This window comes from Pseudochaenichthys georgianus, chromosome 6 (genome assembly GCF_902827115.2).
Source record: "Pseudochaenichthys georgianus chromosome 6, fPseGeo1.2, whole genome shotgun sequence".
Lineage (NCBI taxonomy): Eukaryota > Metazoa > Chordata > Actinopteri > Perciformes > Channichthyidae > Pseudochaenichthys > Pseudochaenichthys georgianus.
In genome coordinates this window covers 40,758,613-40,772,721 of record NC_047508.1, presented here as the reverse complement: position 1 = coordinate 40,772,721, position 14,109 = coordinate 40,758,613, and the positions used below count along the sequence as shown (strand labels likewise).

The window sequence follows — 14,109 nt, the reverse complement described above, 5'->3', positions numbered from 1 at the left end:
AATATAGATTACTTTAGGGCTAACTAGAAAAGATACCAGAACTGATGGAGGGCAAATTAAAACATGACTGACCTGCTTGGAGCATCAAGCTAACTGAAGGTGGACTCAGACGTGCAACAGCTAAATACACCCCCGGGTACAAAATAAGGAACCAATTTACATATGAAAAGAAATATAATTTTGGTGAAGTTCACAATAACAGAAAATATAGATTTTCAAGTATACAAATAACCAAAATAAAGAACTCATAGAATAGCAATTTTATTTTAATTACAAAATCAAAAAATCAAAACGTTTTTTTTTTGTTGCTATTTATTGGGGGGGGGCATTTTGAGTGTATCTGAATATTGGGGGGGATGTGTCCCCCCCAATGTATATGGTGAATACGGCCCTGCTACCCAGTCTCACATCTCAACGTGTAATAACTACGTTGGTCCACAACTTGGGACGTCGTATTTCTACAAAAACGGCTCTGAAATTGTACGATCCCTATACGGTTTTTTTCACCATTCATTCTGGCGTTCTGGCGTCTATGTCACGTGATCTTCAAATTTCTCCCTGCAGAAAAAACAAAAACATGGCCGACCTTCATTTTATTCTCAGTGGAAAATGCCTATTTTAAGGTTAGTTTGGCCATTAAAATGCGTTTTGATGTCATTTGATGCGAGAAATATGAGTTGTTATTTCAGATTATGTGTGCAGTGGATGCACATGATCTTTAGTTTGCTAGTTATTACGAAGATTACTTCCGGAAATTGCGTCCATACAACGTTTTCATTGTTACCAAGGTGGTTGCTATGGGACGCTGCTATCGATATTATTTATGTTATGTTGTGTAACTGTTTAATGGTGTTATCTTTATTGCTACCCCCTTCCCCGTCAATGTATAGTGTTGGTCCACAGCGCAAACGTATTAGTTTAACAAAATCCGCGTCTAAAATTGAAACTGAGGATCTTGCCTACGTCTGTTTCCGGTATTTGTTTATGACGACGTGAGATGTGAGACTGGGTTGGAGAATTGCACAGGGGAAAATAACGTATCTATGCCACCATTTTAGATGCGGATTTTGTTAAACTAATACGTTTGCGCTGTGGACCAACACTATACTTTGACGGGGAAGGGGGTAGTAATAAAGATAACACCATTAAACAGTTACACAACATAACAGAATATCGATAGCAGCGTCCCTAGCAACCACCTTGGTAACAATGAAAACGTTGTATGGGCACAATTTCCTGAAGTAATCTTCGTAATAACTAGCAAACTAAAGATCATGTGCATCCACTGCACACATAATCTGAAATAACAACTCATATTTCTCGCATCAAATGACATCAAAACGCATTTTAATGTCCAAACTAACCTTAAAATAGGCATTTTCCACCGAGAATAAAACGAAGGTCGGCCATGTTTGTTTTTTTCTGCGGGGAGAAATTTGAAGATCACGTGACAAAGACGCCAGCCATTGGAATGAATGATGAAAAAAAACGTAGGGATCGTACAATTTCAGAGGCGTTTTTGTAGAAATACTACGTCCCAAGTTGTGGACCAACGTAATTATTACACGTTTAGATGTGAGACTGGGTTGGGATGGCCTGTCAGCCTTCCATCTGGGCACAAACTTATCTCGTGCCCTCATTGGTCATGTGCGCGTTCGTGTGTGTTGGAGGAGGGGCTCTGTGAGGAAGTCTGAAGGAAGGGGCAGGTTTTTTTCGGCTGCGTACTTTCAAATTCTAGCGCTCTCTAGCTGGTTTCTCCGTTCTTACCTACCCTACCTTTAAGTAACATACTTTTACCTGTAACAAAACTTTAACTAAGGTAAAATATCTAAGTGCTTCTTCCACCTCTGGTTACAGGTATGTTTATCAGAGGCAGAGAAAAGCTTGTCAGCTGCAAAAAAAGGACTCTGTAACTGCAACTGTAATAGCCTACCATTCAAATATTCCTTTTTTACATTTCCATATCTTTTTCCGATGCTTTCGTTTTTAAATCGTGTTTGATATAAACTGGCCCTTCACACACACGTCGTCATACCTAAAGGAGCCATGTATCACGTTTGTTTCTTATCTCACCTATTGCGTAGGTTATGATGTCACGTAGGTTGTACCAGCAATAACCATGGTTTATTTATTCACCTGTTCACATGCAGGACACAAATAAATAGAGTACGTTTTGGCTCTCACGTTTGTTGATTAGAAAATCTTAGATTATCAATGTCATCTTTGCACATATAACTTTATGTTCTGAATATGTTTACTTTGAAATGGGCACTAAACCTAAAAACACGTAGACACTAAAAGCACTTATCTCTAAATTGAATTGGATAATTCAAAAAGGTGCATCACATGGTATTTCTTAAGAAGTCTCTAAACTAAGCTACATGAAGAAATCAAAAGTATTTTATCCCTAGCAGTGTAAACAGATAAGTAAACATAAACATCAGTTGATAGTGTGTAGACGCAGTGAACATCTGTCTGTGGTAAATAAGAGCAGGGAACACCTCACTGAACATCAGGAAACACATCCTCCATGTTTCCATGGACACTTGAGGATCAAAGCCTCCGTGTTGTGATGCGTGCAGATAACGCGCTGGCAGTAACCAGGAAGTACCCCAAGGAAACAACGCGTTTCCAGAGAGAAGCATCTGACACAAGTTACAGCTGTAATTGAAGCAAGCCACCGTTAGAAGGGTTTCCCGCCGACTGTGATCTCAGAGCAAAACAAAAGGATGACATCAGTAAGGAAAGAGAGGAGGAAGAGGAAGATGTGCTCCCAATTACATGGCAGTGGTAGATTAAAGAACAAGTGAGGAGGAGGAGGAGGAGGAGGAGGAGGAGGGCCTCATGGAAACGGCTACTATTGACGAGTGAGGAGATTAACTGAGTTTAATGATGACTGTTTCCAGACGGCAGAGGCGAGGGGGTTTAAGATAACGTGTAAAGGACAAGGGTTGTTGTATTGTTCCTTTCTTTTGTTGTCGTCAACAAATCTAATGTGAAGACCAAGTCAAGTAATGAAATGATCCTAACAAGAATTGTGTGTATCTAGAGCAGGGGGGTCAAACTCAAATACACAGTGGGCCAAATTAAAAAATGGGTGCTACTCGAGGGCCGGACTGGTTCAATGTTTATTGCAGAATTTATTGAAATGAATGTATTGCACATATTAAACCTGGAACTAACAAAGCTTAAACTATTGCCTCTAAAAACAACTCTTATGATTACATTTTCCCACAGGCCAACAACAGCTTCAAAAAAAGAATTATTATAATATTATAAGAACTATTTCCCTCAAAGAGAAAACCAAACCTGCCCTGTTGTCGTGAGAGAGAAAGTGCAGAAGGAAGCATCCATGTAAAGTCAGTGTGCTGCTCTGTGATGCTAGTTCAGACACTTGGCCTCTCATCTTGGGTGCAAGGTCATCAATGTGTGGGCTCAGGCTCTGAGCTGAGGAGACACTCAGGATGGAGTGAAGGTGCAATATACCGGCGGGCCAGATCTAATAGTAATTCGAAATTATCCTGCGGGCCGAAATTAAATCCACCACGGGCCGGATTTGGCCCCCGGGCCTTGAGTTTGACACGTGTGGTAGAGCCTGCTTTCTGTGGCATAGGGCTTCACTGTTGGCTTTTAAAAACACATCAATGTTACACTTTTGTATTGGCTGACATCTCCATTCATTACCATGAGCAGACACACAGTTATCCCTTTTGAATCGATCCCTAATGCACCACTTCCAGGCACCAAACGTGTATAAATCCACAGCTAAAAGTAGTCCCAAACAAATGCATTATTTCTTCCTGTTTGCTCAACAGCCTTTATTTATCCAGGTACACAATCCCATCAACGATCTCTTTTACAAGGGACACCTGCCGCACATTGGTTCCACATGTAACAGAAATACAACAGAAAACAAAAAGGACACATACAACGTAATGACAGGGGTACAATTTACAAACTTATTCACAAAGACGGTACCAGGAGTATCACATATCAATTCCTCAAGCTGTGCTTTAAAATGATGCAGGGGAACCAGAATGCTCATTTTCAATATGTTTTGGAGAGTGTTCCAAGCTCGAGGAGCAGCTCACATACCAGCTGTAGTGCCTAAAACAGTCCTAGCACTTGGTTCATGTAATAAAAACACATCCTGGATCTTAGGCCATAGCTACCTGCCACTCTCTGTGAAATCAGTGAGCAGATGTAAGGTGGTGGTTTACCCAGCATGGCTTTATAAATGAACATTGTTACGGTTGCTGTTTGTCTGCTCATTAATCTGCCTGCGTGTTTTCAGCTGTGTGTGTGATTATGTAAATGAGCTTTGTGGTTGCTCTAACATCATTGGCTGCCCATCTCCTGGTCCGCCTCTGAAGATGGGGATTGGATTGACGTCGTCCAATCGCAGCGCACAGCCGGCGCACACCTGCTGGGGAGGAGTACAAAGGCCGCGGACTATCACCACTCTGGAGGCTCTGTGGAGGAACAGACGCCTCTCGCTATTTGCTCTGAGAGAGTTCTGTTAACTGTGGTAAAACTCGTGTGTAGAGTAGCTTAGTTAGTGTTTAGAGCAGGGGTGTCAAACTCAAGGCCCGGGGGCCACATCCGGCCCGCGACTTCATTTTATTCGGCCCCGCAAGAGCTTGCAAATAATGTAATACGTTTATTATACGATTAAATGCCGCTTTACAGAATCAGGTTGCCCATAAACTACATGTCCCATAATGCATCTCGTTTTGTGACATGCGCACTGAAGAGACTTGCAATTATTTGCTTTCAGACGTAGTTAATTACTAAGTCATTATCCTATCCGATAATAATCCAATTCAGAGGCAATAATGTAATATAACACATTGTTTTATATATATTTATATATGTATATTTATATAGTTACAACCGGCCCTTTGAGTGCAACCATAATGCTGATGTGGCCCGCGATGAAATTGAGTTTGACACCCCTGGTTTAGAGTATAGCTTCTGATGTTGTGACTGTTGCCCTTAGCTGTGTTGTGTATAGATTCTTTGGTTAGTTGTACCACTGTTAAAGTGAGGTTTTGTTTCATTCTTTATTTAGTATATTAGTATTTATTTTCCCTGTATGCCTTTTGACTCCTTTTGAGTCCTCCTTTTGTTTACTTATAAACTTGTGTGCCCTTTTGGCTCTATTGTTTGTTTCTGCCTGCCATTTTGTTTACCGCTGCTACTTAAAATAAATCACTTATAATTATACCAATACCAATCTGGTTGTGTTTCTTCCCTTTAGTTCCCCTAGCCCTAATAGGGAACGTAACAAACATGTACCAACGGCTGAGTCTCCGTACAGTTAGTGAAGGCAGACCTGCCCTGGCATACAGGGTACAGTGATGAGTCAGTGCTTCACAGTTAGTAACACATCTCAGCGCACTGTGATAGGCGGCACCTCACTTGATCAGGCAAGGCAGGTGCATTCATATAGATCCATGCATTCAACCATAGTCCAGCACATTAAGGGGGCTAGCTGTTTAAGAACAAAACCAAATATAAAATACATGTATTTTGACTCATTATCTTTTAGGTATTACATCTGAAATTAGAACAAATGCCAGCCTGATACTTCACGTTATGCATATCTTTCTCTTTGTCCTAAAGGTTATAGAAATTAAAATAAGGAAAGAAAATAAGAATAATCATTCATTTAATTTACCAAAACACGTGCCACCAAATCCGTATATCTCTCGGCACTAGTGTCTCTTGGTTAAGTTTGTTTGGAAAGTATAACTTCAATAACTCTTAAAAGATCTGAACAGTCATTAGGCTTCAAGGAGGTGTCCTTCTGGCTTTTATATCAAACACATCCGGCTTTTTGTGAACTAATCAATGTTTAAAGTCTCAATATTGAATTTGACCGGACCTACACACTGTAAAAAAAAGAGCCATGCTAGAATCAAGTGAAATTCATTTATTATAAATCCAACATTTACATTTTAAAACAAAACAAACAATATTAAAACCTGTCTCCTCTGCCTGCGTGGTGACAGCAGAGACAACAAAGGTTAAAACACACACACACACACACACACACACGAATGTCAGTCTGTCTCCACGCTGCTCATGGTCAGTCCTGAGCTGGAGGGAGGAAGATGAAGATGAGGATGAAGAGGAAGCTGCAGAAAGCGTATTCTCAGAGTACTGTAGTGGTTCTGGATCCACTCACCCTCACTGGGATCAGATCCAACTGGACATTCTCCCGGTTCCCCTCTCACACACTCAGTGAAGAGGACACACTGACCCTCGTTGAAAAGAACAGCAGCACATATTCCCATCACCGCTCCACACGTCGTGAGGGTCCTTTACGATGCGTGGCTGTGGGCTGTGAACAATGCTCTGTCCTACCCTGTAAAGAAAGTCTGAATGTTTTGCTTCCAGTCCGTATCCAACTCAAGCGTCTCTTACCACACGATTATCGAAGGCATTCACGTTCGATCCCTCAGAAACAGAAACACAGCGGATTGTCTGTCACACGACATTATTTACATTTGACCTTTTGTTGCTACAAGCTTCAACGCAGTGGATTGCAGATGTTGCAACACACCCACACATTCGAACAGATTTTCATTTCCATATTTCACCACGATCGTCTTTCCTCGATGATCACATTTGAAGTTATGGTGTAATCAGGATAGTATGATGATGAAATTGTCTATCACCGTTTTTTAGGGCAGATTTCCCCTCACAACGAGGCGCTGGGTTTGGTTATGCTTTCACCCACAACAAAACGACTATTCAACAGACGAGAGCAGTTCAGTTTAGATTTCTCTCCCGGTGATTAAGGTGGGAATGGAATCACAGACCTGAGCCACAGCCTCTACAATAAGTGACATCTCGTCGGTCGATATGAAAATGTGTTGATTGACAAACAGCTTGTTGCCAAGGCAATCCTCACACTCTTAACTGAGAAAGATATTGTCCACTCATCACCCAGACCGTCCTGATCACATGGCCCACGAGATGTTGGCCGTGTGCTCCTTGGCCTTCATCCTCAGCACGGCGATGCTGGACGAGCGCCTCTCGAACTCGGGCTTGGTCTCGAAGGCCACGTGGTGCCCGTTGGGGGCCGGCGTGAGGAGGGAGTCGGCGCTGAAGAAGTTGTTTAAGGACACGTGGCTGAACTGGTTCTGCTGGGCGGGGAAGCTGACGTAGCCGTGCTCTGAGGAGCCGGGGGCCGGGCGGGGGGGGTGGGAGTACGAGGAGACGCAGGGGGGGGAGCCTCGGGGCAGCATGCAGGACGACACCACCGAGCCCCCCGGAGCAGGAGGGGGCCACAGGTTGTTGGGGATCTGTGGGGAGAAAAAAGGGTTTAGATCAGGGGCCACATACAGAGAAATATACGAAGCGCTGGGCCGCTCACTCGAGGTATACTGGCTCATAGGTTCAGTTATCAGTTAGCACATCAATCAGCTGTAGGTAAAGTATGCTTGTGAGTGTTGGCAGCTCATCCCGTAAAGCAGAAGCCTCACATTGATCATAATAAGGAGAAATAGAAGGGTGTATTTCAAGCTTGTAAATAAGTCATTGGGCTTTTTTCTTATCAACTAAGATTTGTTAGAAAATGTTTCCAACTTTAATCGACTGAATTAATTCGAAAAGTGGTTTTATTAACACATGAATACTACCGTGTAATATATGTGTACAGATATATTTAAGAAGTACAAGACAAGACAAGCACAAGTTTCATTTGTGGGCCGTGTAACATTATACTTTTTGAATTAGCTGAGGGCCGATTCAAAATGGTCTGTGGGCCGCATTTGGCCCCCGGGCCGTGGTTTGGACACCCCTGGTTTAGATTATTTGGATAATGGCTTTGATTACACCAGGATGCATGAGGCCTTAGGGTACATACTTAAAACACGTGTTCAATAGATTTATAATGTTGCATATACTGTACAACATTGGCAACCACATACGGCATAGATTTCTTTTTAAATAAGCATGTTTAGACGGATAGATTATCAAACCTTACCACACACACACACACCACCCACCCACACACACCCCCACACACACACACACACACACACACACACACATCCCCACCCACACACACATCCCCACCCACACACACACACACATCCCCACACACACACACACACACACACACACACACACACACACACACACACACACACACACACACACACACACACACACACACACACACACACACACACACACACACACACACACACACACACACACACACACACACACACACACACACAACTTCAGGGGACATTACATTGACTTACATGCATTTCCTGGAGACTTATCCTAACCCTAACCAAGTCTTCACCCTAAAATTAATGATCCCCTCATGGGGACCTCCAATTTGTCCCCATAAGAGAAGCCAGTCCCCACACGTGACTATGTAAACAGATTTAGGTCCCCACAAGTATAGTAATGCGAGACCACACACACACACACACACACGTAAAACTCTGACGAAGCTGAAACACATTCAGATAACCAAACTCACTGAGAGGAAGTTTGTTTGCTTCTTTAGCCAAGAGTTCAATCAGACGCAGAACACAAGTCTCAGTGAGTCGCATGTGAAAAGCATTCAAATTCATTTGTTCCTTAATTGTATACGGGGGAAAGTAGGTCACTGAAATGCACAAATATGTAATGCTGCAATAAGTGATGTGTTGCCATATACCCGCATGTGTCAAACTCGAGGCCCGGGGGCCAAATCAGGCCCGTGGTGGATTTAATTTCGGCCCGCAGGATAATTTCTAATTACTAATAGATCTGGCCCGCCGGTATATTGCACGCACACCTTCCCTCCATCCTGAGGGTCTCCTCCGCTCAGAGCCTGAGCCCAAACATTGATGACCTTGCACCCGAGATGAGACGCCAAGTGTCTGAACTAGCATCTCAGAGCAGCACACTGAGTTTCAATGTGTCCTTCTGCACTTTCTCTCTTGAGACAGCAGGGCAGGTTTGGTTTTCTCTTTGAGGGGAATTGTTTCTTTGAAGCTGTGGCTCCGGAGAAGCTGCAGATCGAGCCAGAAGAAACGAATGCGACTGATTATTTAATGTTGTTTTTAAAGGCAATAATTGAAGCTTTGTTAGTTCCAGGTTTAATATGTGCAATAAGTTCTGCAATAAACATTGAACCAGTCCGGCCCTCGACTGGTACCCATTTGTTAATGTTGGCCCACTGTGTGTTTGAGTTGGACCCCCCTGCCCTAACCCTTCACTTTCTGCCCCAAAGATGAATATCAGGTACACATGCACCAACATAGTTCCATGTTACACCAATAAACAAATACATTTGAGAAAATTCATAAAAACACAAAACTATAAACTGAACTAAGCAGCTTTCGCTCAACATTAGGACATTTCCTTCTGCCAAAATATATATTTACAGACTTTTTTAAACAAATACCAAGAGAAAGTCCACTTTGACAGTTAACCAAACGTCTTCTGGACGTGCCGGGGAATCAGCTTTGCCGACGTGATCCCGACCACATGTGCCATTAATCAGCTGACCTCAGAATGCGGCCCAAAAGCAACACAACTGGCCGACACGTCAAATTCAACAAAATACATACAATCTCTTTAAAACCCACAAGAACACAACCCAGCTCCGATGTGTTCAGGGAGACGGACACGTGCAGGACGGTGCGTTCGATGACAGCAATCTGGATCAGCTGCCGATCAGAAACACGTGCGGACGAGAAGACGTCCAACACATTTCTGACCTGCTCTCGAGCCAGAGCGGAGAAATGATTTGACTTGTTCTGTTCTCTTTCGTTTCACTATTCCACCTCTGACACACATTTTCCCGTTACGTAAATCCAGAGCCCATTTTCTTGACACATTAGATCAAAGCTAAGGATGCAGATCTGAATGTGTGATGGTGAACTTTTCCATGTGAGCTGATTGTACATCTCTGTGGAAAACAAAAAGGTTTCCGAGGAACACACATCTTGTTGTCGTTACTCTTTCCTTAAATAACTGAGCAATTGTTCTTATTGTTCTCACAGCTGACCTCGTTGCATGTACATATTCTATTGTTCACACTTTAATGCTGTGTTTAGAGGTCCTTTAGAAGTTCAGTAGGTGGCTCTGCTATAGTGTTTTCTTACTTGTCATTTCATGTGTTGTACTCTATTCTCTTTCGATATGTCTATGTTCTGTATATTCAGTCTCTTTACAGTTGCTGTAACAAAAAAGTCCAGATTTTGCATCAATAAAGTTTATCGAATTGTTTTTATAATGTGTAATGTCTTCTCACGTGATGCTGTAACTACAAATAAAATCCACGTATTGGAACAATGAAGTAAATCTTAATTAATCGAATCTCTTTGCGCGACACACTCTTCGTACACAATGGAAATGTTAAACTATTGTTAATATGTTATCCAGATTCTCCATTTTTTTTTTTTCGTGTCCTTTCTCATTCTTGTGCACTGTGATCTGATTTACTGCTCTGACAGACATTTCTCAATGTGGGATCAATAAAGTCAATCTGATTTACTCTGATCTCTCTGAGCAATCCTCTCGCTCTTAGCGCAAACTGGAAATCTAAGAAATAGTTTCAACACATTATCCAGAATATTTCCATCTATTTTATTATGTATTTTGTATTAAATGTCTTTTCACATGCTGCTGTCACGAAAATAATCCCAATTTCGGATTAAAAAATAATGTAATCTCATTTTTTTGAGAATCCCTACTCTCTTGCTAGAACTTTCAAAATGTATTTCAGTACATTATCCAGAATATTTGACTCTTGGTCGACGTCTTTTCACATGCTGCTGTCACGAAAAGAATCCCAATGTTGGTTAAAGAACGAATATCTAATGTATTCTCTTTGAGCAAACTCAACACTTTCAGTAAAACTAAAACTGGAAATGTAAAAAATATTCCATTGCATTCATAAGTAATATCTTCCTGCACCAAAAAAAAGCACATTACTTATCAATTCAGTATATGGAATTAAATCTAGTCTAATATCTGAGTCTCGTACAAACTAGACGTTACCCAGAGTCATGCACAGAAACCCTGTTCATTTTTTATTTCCACACGTGTTTCTACAACGGAGCTCCTTCCTGCATTAAAACCCCAGCCCTCGCGAGGTCTCGGTGTGTGATCGACAGCCCCTTCCCACGCGGACAGGCGGACAGCGTCGTCTCTCTCACCTCATCTCGTACCTGACCTTTGTCCGAGCTGCAAGATGAACGAGCAGCGAACGTGAAATCTGATATACGGCCATTCATTCAGGCGGACACCTCGCGGCTCTAATCAGAGTCTCTTATCTGAAGATGGCTCATAACAAGTGATGAATGGAGCAGCAGGAGGAGCCTTCATTAGTCGTGGAGTGGAGAGTATTTTAGGAAAGAAGATTAAAGGATGATGTGAGCATTGTGCACCAGTGACGGAAAAATAACTAAGAACATTTACTTCAATTCTGCGTTAAGTAAAATTGTTAGGTATAATTGAGTATTTCTATTTTATGCTATAAACTTCTATCCAAATCCAAATCCGAAACTAATATTGTAATTTTTATTCCACTACATTTATCTGACAGCTTAGGTGACTATTTTCTTACTTAATTCTAAAAATGAAACAACAAATAAAGTACAACGTTTTGTTTAACTTAAATCCCATACATGTACCTATAGTGCAATTTGAAGGCAAGAAGTTAATTTATTACAATAAACAATATATATGATTCTGAAATGTTGCATAATGTGTACTTTTTGGTGTACATTTTGATGCTAGGTTTGTTGTACTTTTATTTGAGTCCTATTTGTACTTTTACTTGTAAATGAGGTTTTTAAAACTGTTATTTTACAGGGGTGCTTCTTCCTGCAGTGTGGTTGTGAAACACGGATAATCACAGTTCCTTCTGTAACTAAAACTCGCCTGTGTGTAGCTGTCGGTCCTCGGTAACACCGACAGGTCGTAGGTGGCTGCGAAGTGACTCTTGGCCTGCTGGATCTGCCCGTAGCGCTCTCTCTTCCTCCACTTGGCTCTTCTGTTCTGAAACCACACCTGACACGAACACACAGGGAAATAAAATCCAATCAGACAAAAATAAATATCTATGTAATAAATATGAGTTTGTGACAAAATGCTAGTAAAAATTAATTCTAAAAAATAATCTATTTCATGCAAAATAATCCGAAAACAATTAATAAAAAACAGCTAGAAATTTAAATTAATTAATGCATTTAAAAAAGGAAGTTCAACAAATGTCTTTAAAATGTTAATTATTTAAATGTTTTATTACAATATGCTATTTCAATAGTGATGTTACTTTACGGTCCACATCCATCGTCTTAAATCCCGTCTTTCTTTCTTTAATGCTTTCTTTTCTCCATAAGTGAAAGCTACCACGAGCCTGCTGATCAACCGTACCTGCACTCTGGCCTCTGTGAGCTCCGTCCTCATGGCCAGCTGTTCCCTCACATAAACATCTGGATAGTGTGTTTTCTGGAAGACCTTCTCCAGCTCGTCCAGCTGCGCGCTGGTGAAGGTGGTGCGGTGTCTCCGCTTCTTGCTGCTGGACACGTTGCTGTCGCATTTGTCTCCCATGTCGTCCAAATCCGGTTTGTCCTGCCCGGTGCTCGCCGGAGATGCGCGCAGAGTGCAGCAGTTATCCATAGACCGGCCGAGGTCCGTGTGCAAAGGGTCCTCGTCTGGTTTTGGAACACCGTAGCTTCCTGGAATAAAAGATACACATTAATACATTTAAAAATAAATAAATAAAGCGATCAAGACAATAAAATAGCCCTTAGTATGTATTCATTTAATGCCATTATAGTGTAAATTAAAGCATGATTACATATGATCACTTGAAATATTATTTTAATGTTAACCTTTTAATTTTTAAATTAACTTTAGTATTTTTAAAACAATGGGAATCATTTAATATATACAATTGGTTGAGCTATAAGTGAACTTAATTTATAATAATATAATAAAATACTCGGGGGGGGGAAGTAAAAAGAAAACAAAGAAGAAGAAAAACAGCGAAAATATAATTACAAAAGAAACACGTTTTTTTAGGCCAATAAATAAATAATAAATATAACAAATAAATACTAATATTTCCATCAGTTTAGTTTCTCTTTAACTCGCAGCACACATGCAGTGAAACTCCTGTACAGCTGCAGAGTTGTGCAGACAAAGTGAAAGTCACAGTTTGTACGCACCGTTCTGGTCTCCGCACGGCGAGGCGCGGTGCTCCCCGCTCTGCAGCCCGAAGGCCTGCACGCATTTCGGGGAAGACTTGGTGAAGTACTGCGCGCTGTCCAGACTCTCCATGACTTGGTCCATGTAGTAATCGCTGGCCTTCATCGTTTGGTTTTTCAACGCGAATTTATCCTCCATGTACTCCATCATCTCAACCCAAATCCACTTTAATCAGAAGTCAGCATTAAAAAAAAGAAATAACTAATCGCTGTTCTGCTCGGATGGTCGCAGCGATGCCTTGTAATGCAATAATTCGGAGTTAATTTGCTCTGTCTTGAAGGCACGACGTCTTTATAGCCCCGAAGAGAGTGAGAGGCTTAAGAGCTGCCCTCCTCTCTGAATGTGAACCAACTCCTCCCCCCCCCCCCCCCCCAGCCCGGACCCAACCACACAGTCTGAGAGCAGAACCAGAACTCTAATGTACAACATGTTTGGACATCCACAACGAGGCAGTAATTCACAGCTGCTCGTTGGGACTCAGAGTGGGATTTAACCGGATTCTGTGGATCCTGAAAGCTCGCTGGTCTCTGCTGCCCATTCGTTTCGTTTTTGGAGCAGTTTGGTACCGGAATAAAGTGAACCGAAGAGTGTTGTTAAATTCACTTTAAAGATGCATTATGGGGAAGAAGCATATCTTTTCTAAATTATTATCTTTTAGCTTTTCGTGTTTGACAAACTGATTTGTAGCTATATTTTTTTGTAGGCCTTACCACAACTGATGCCGCTTCCAATTCAAGTCTATAAAAGGCGTTATGACACTTATTTAATATACATCTGTATAGAAAACGCAAATTCATTTTAAAATAAATTTATGAGATTGTGTCTTGTTTTTTTTATTAATAAAGCAAATGCAGTTAACATATTACGCAC

The 14,109-nt window shown here is 41.4% G+C and overlaps 1 protein-coding gene across 1 annotated transcript; it reads right to left on the bottom strand.

The window, feature by feature from the left end:
• Positions 1-5,952: 5,952 nt before the first annotated feature.
• On the bottom strand, positions 5,953-13,482 carry alx1 (ALX homeobox 1). The gene is made up of 4 exons (XM_034085756.2): positions 13,200-13,482; positions 12,403-12,707; positions 11,908-12,036; positions 5,953-7,313 (listed from the first exon to the last, which is right to left on the bottom strand). Exons 1-4 carry the CDS (start codon positions 13,387-13,389, stop codon positions 6,969-6,971), a joined length of 969 nt encoding a protein of 322 aa, XP_033941647.1. The 5' UTR covers positions 13,390-13,482; the 3' UTR covers positions 5,953-6,968.
• Positions 13,483-14,109: the final 627 nt, after the last annotated feature.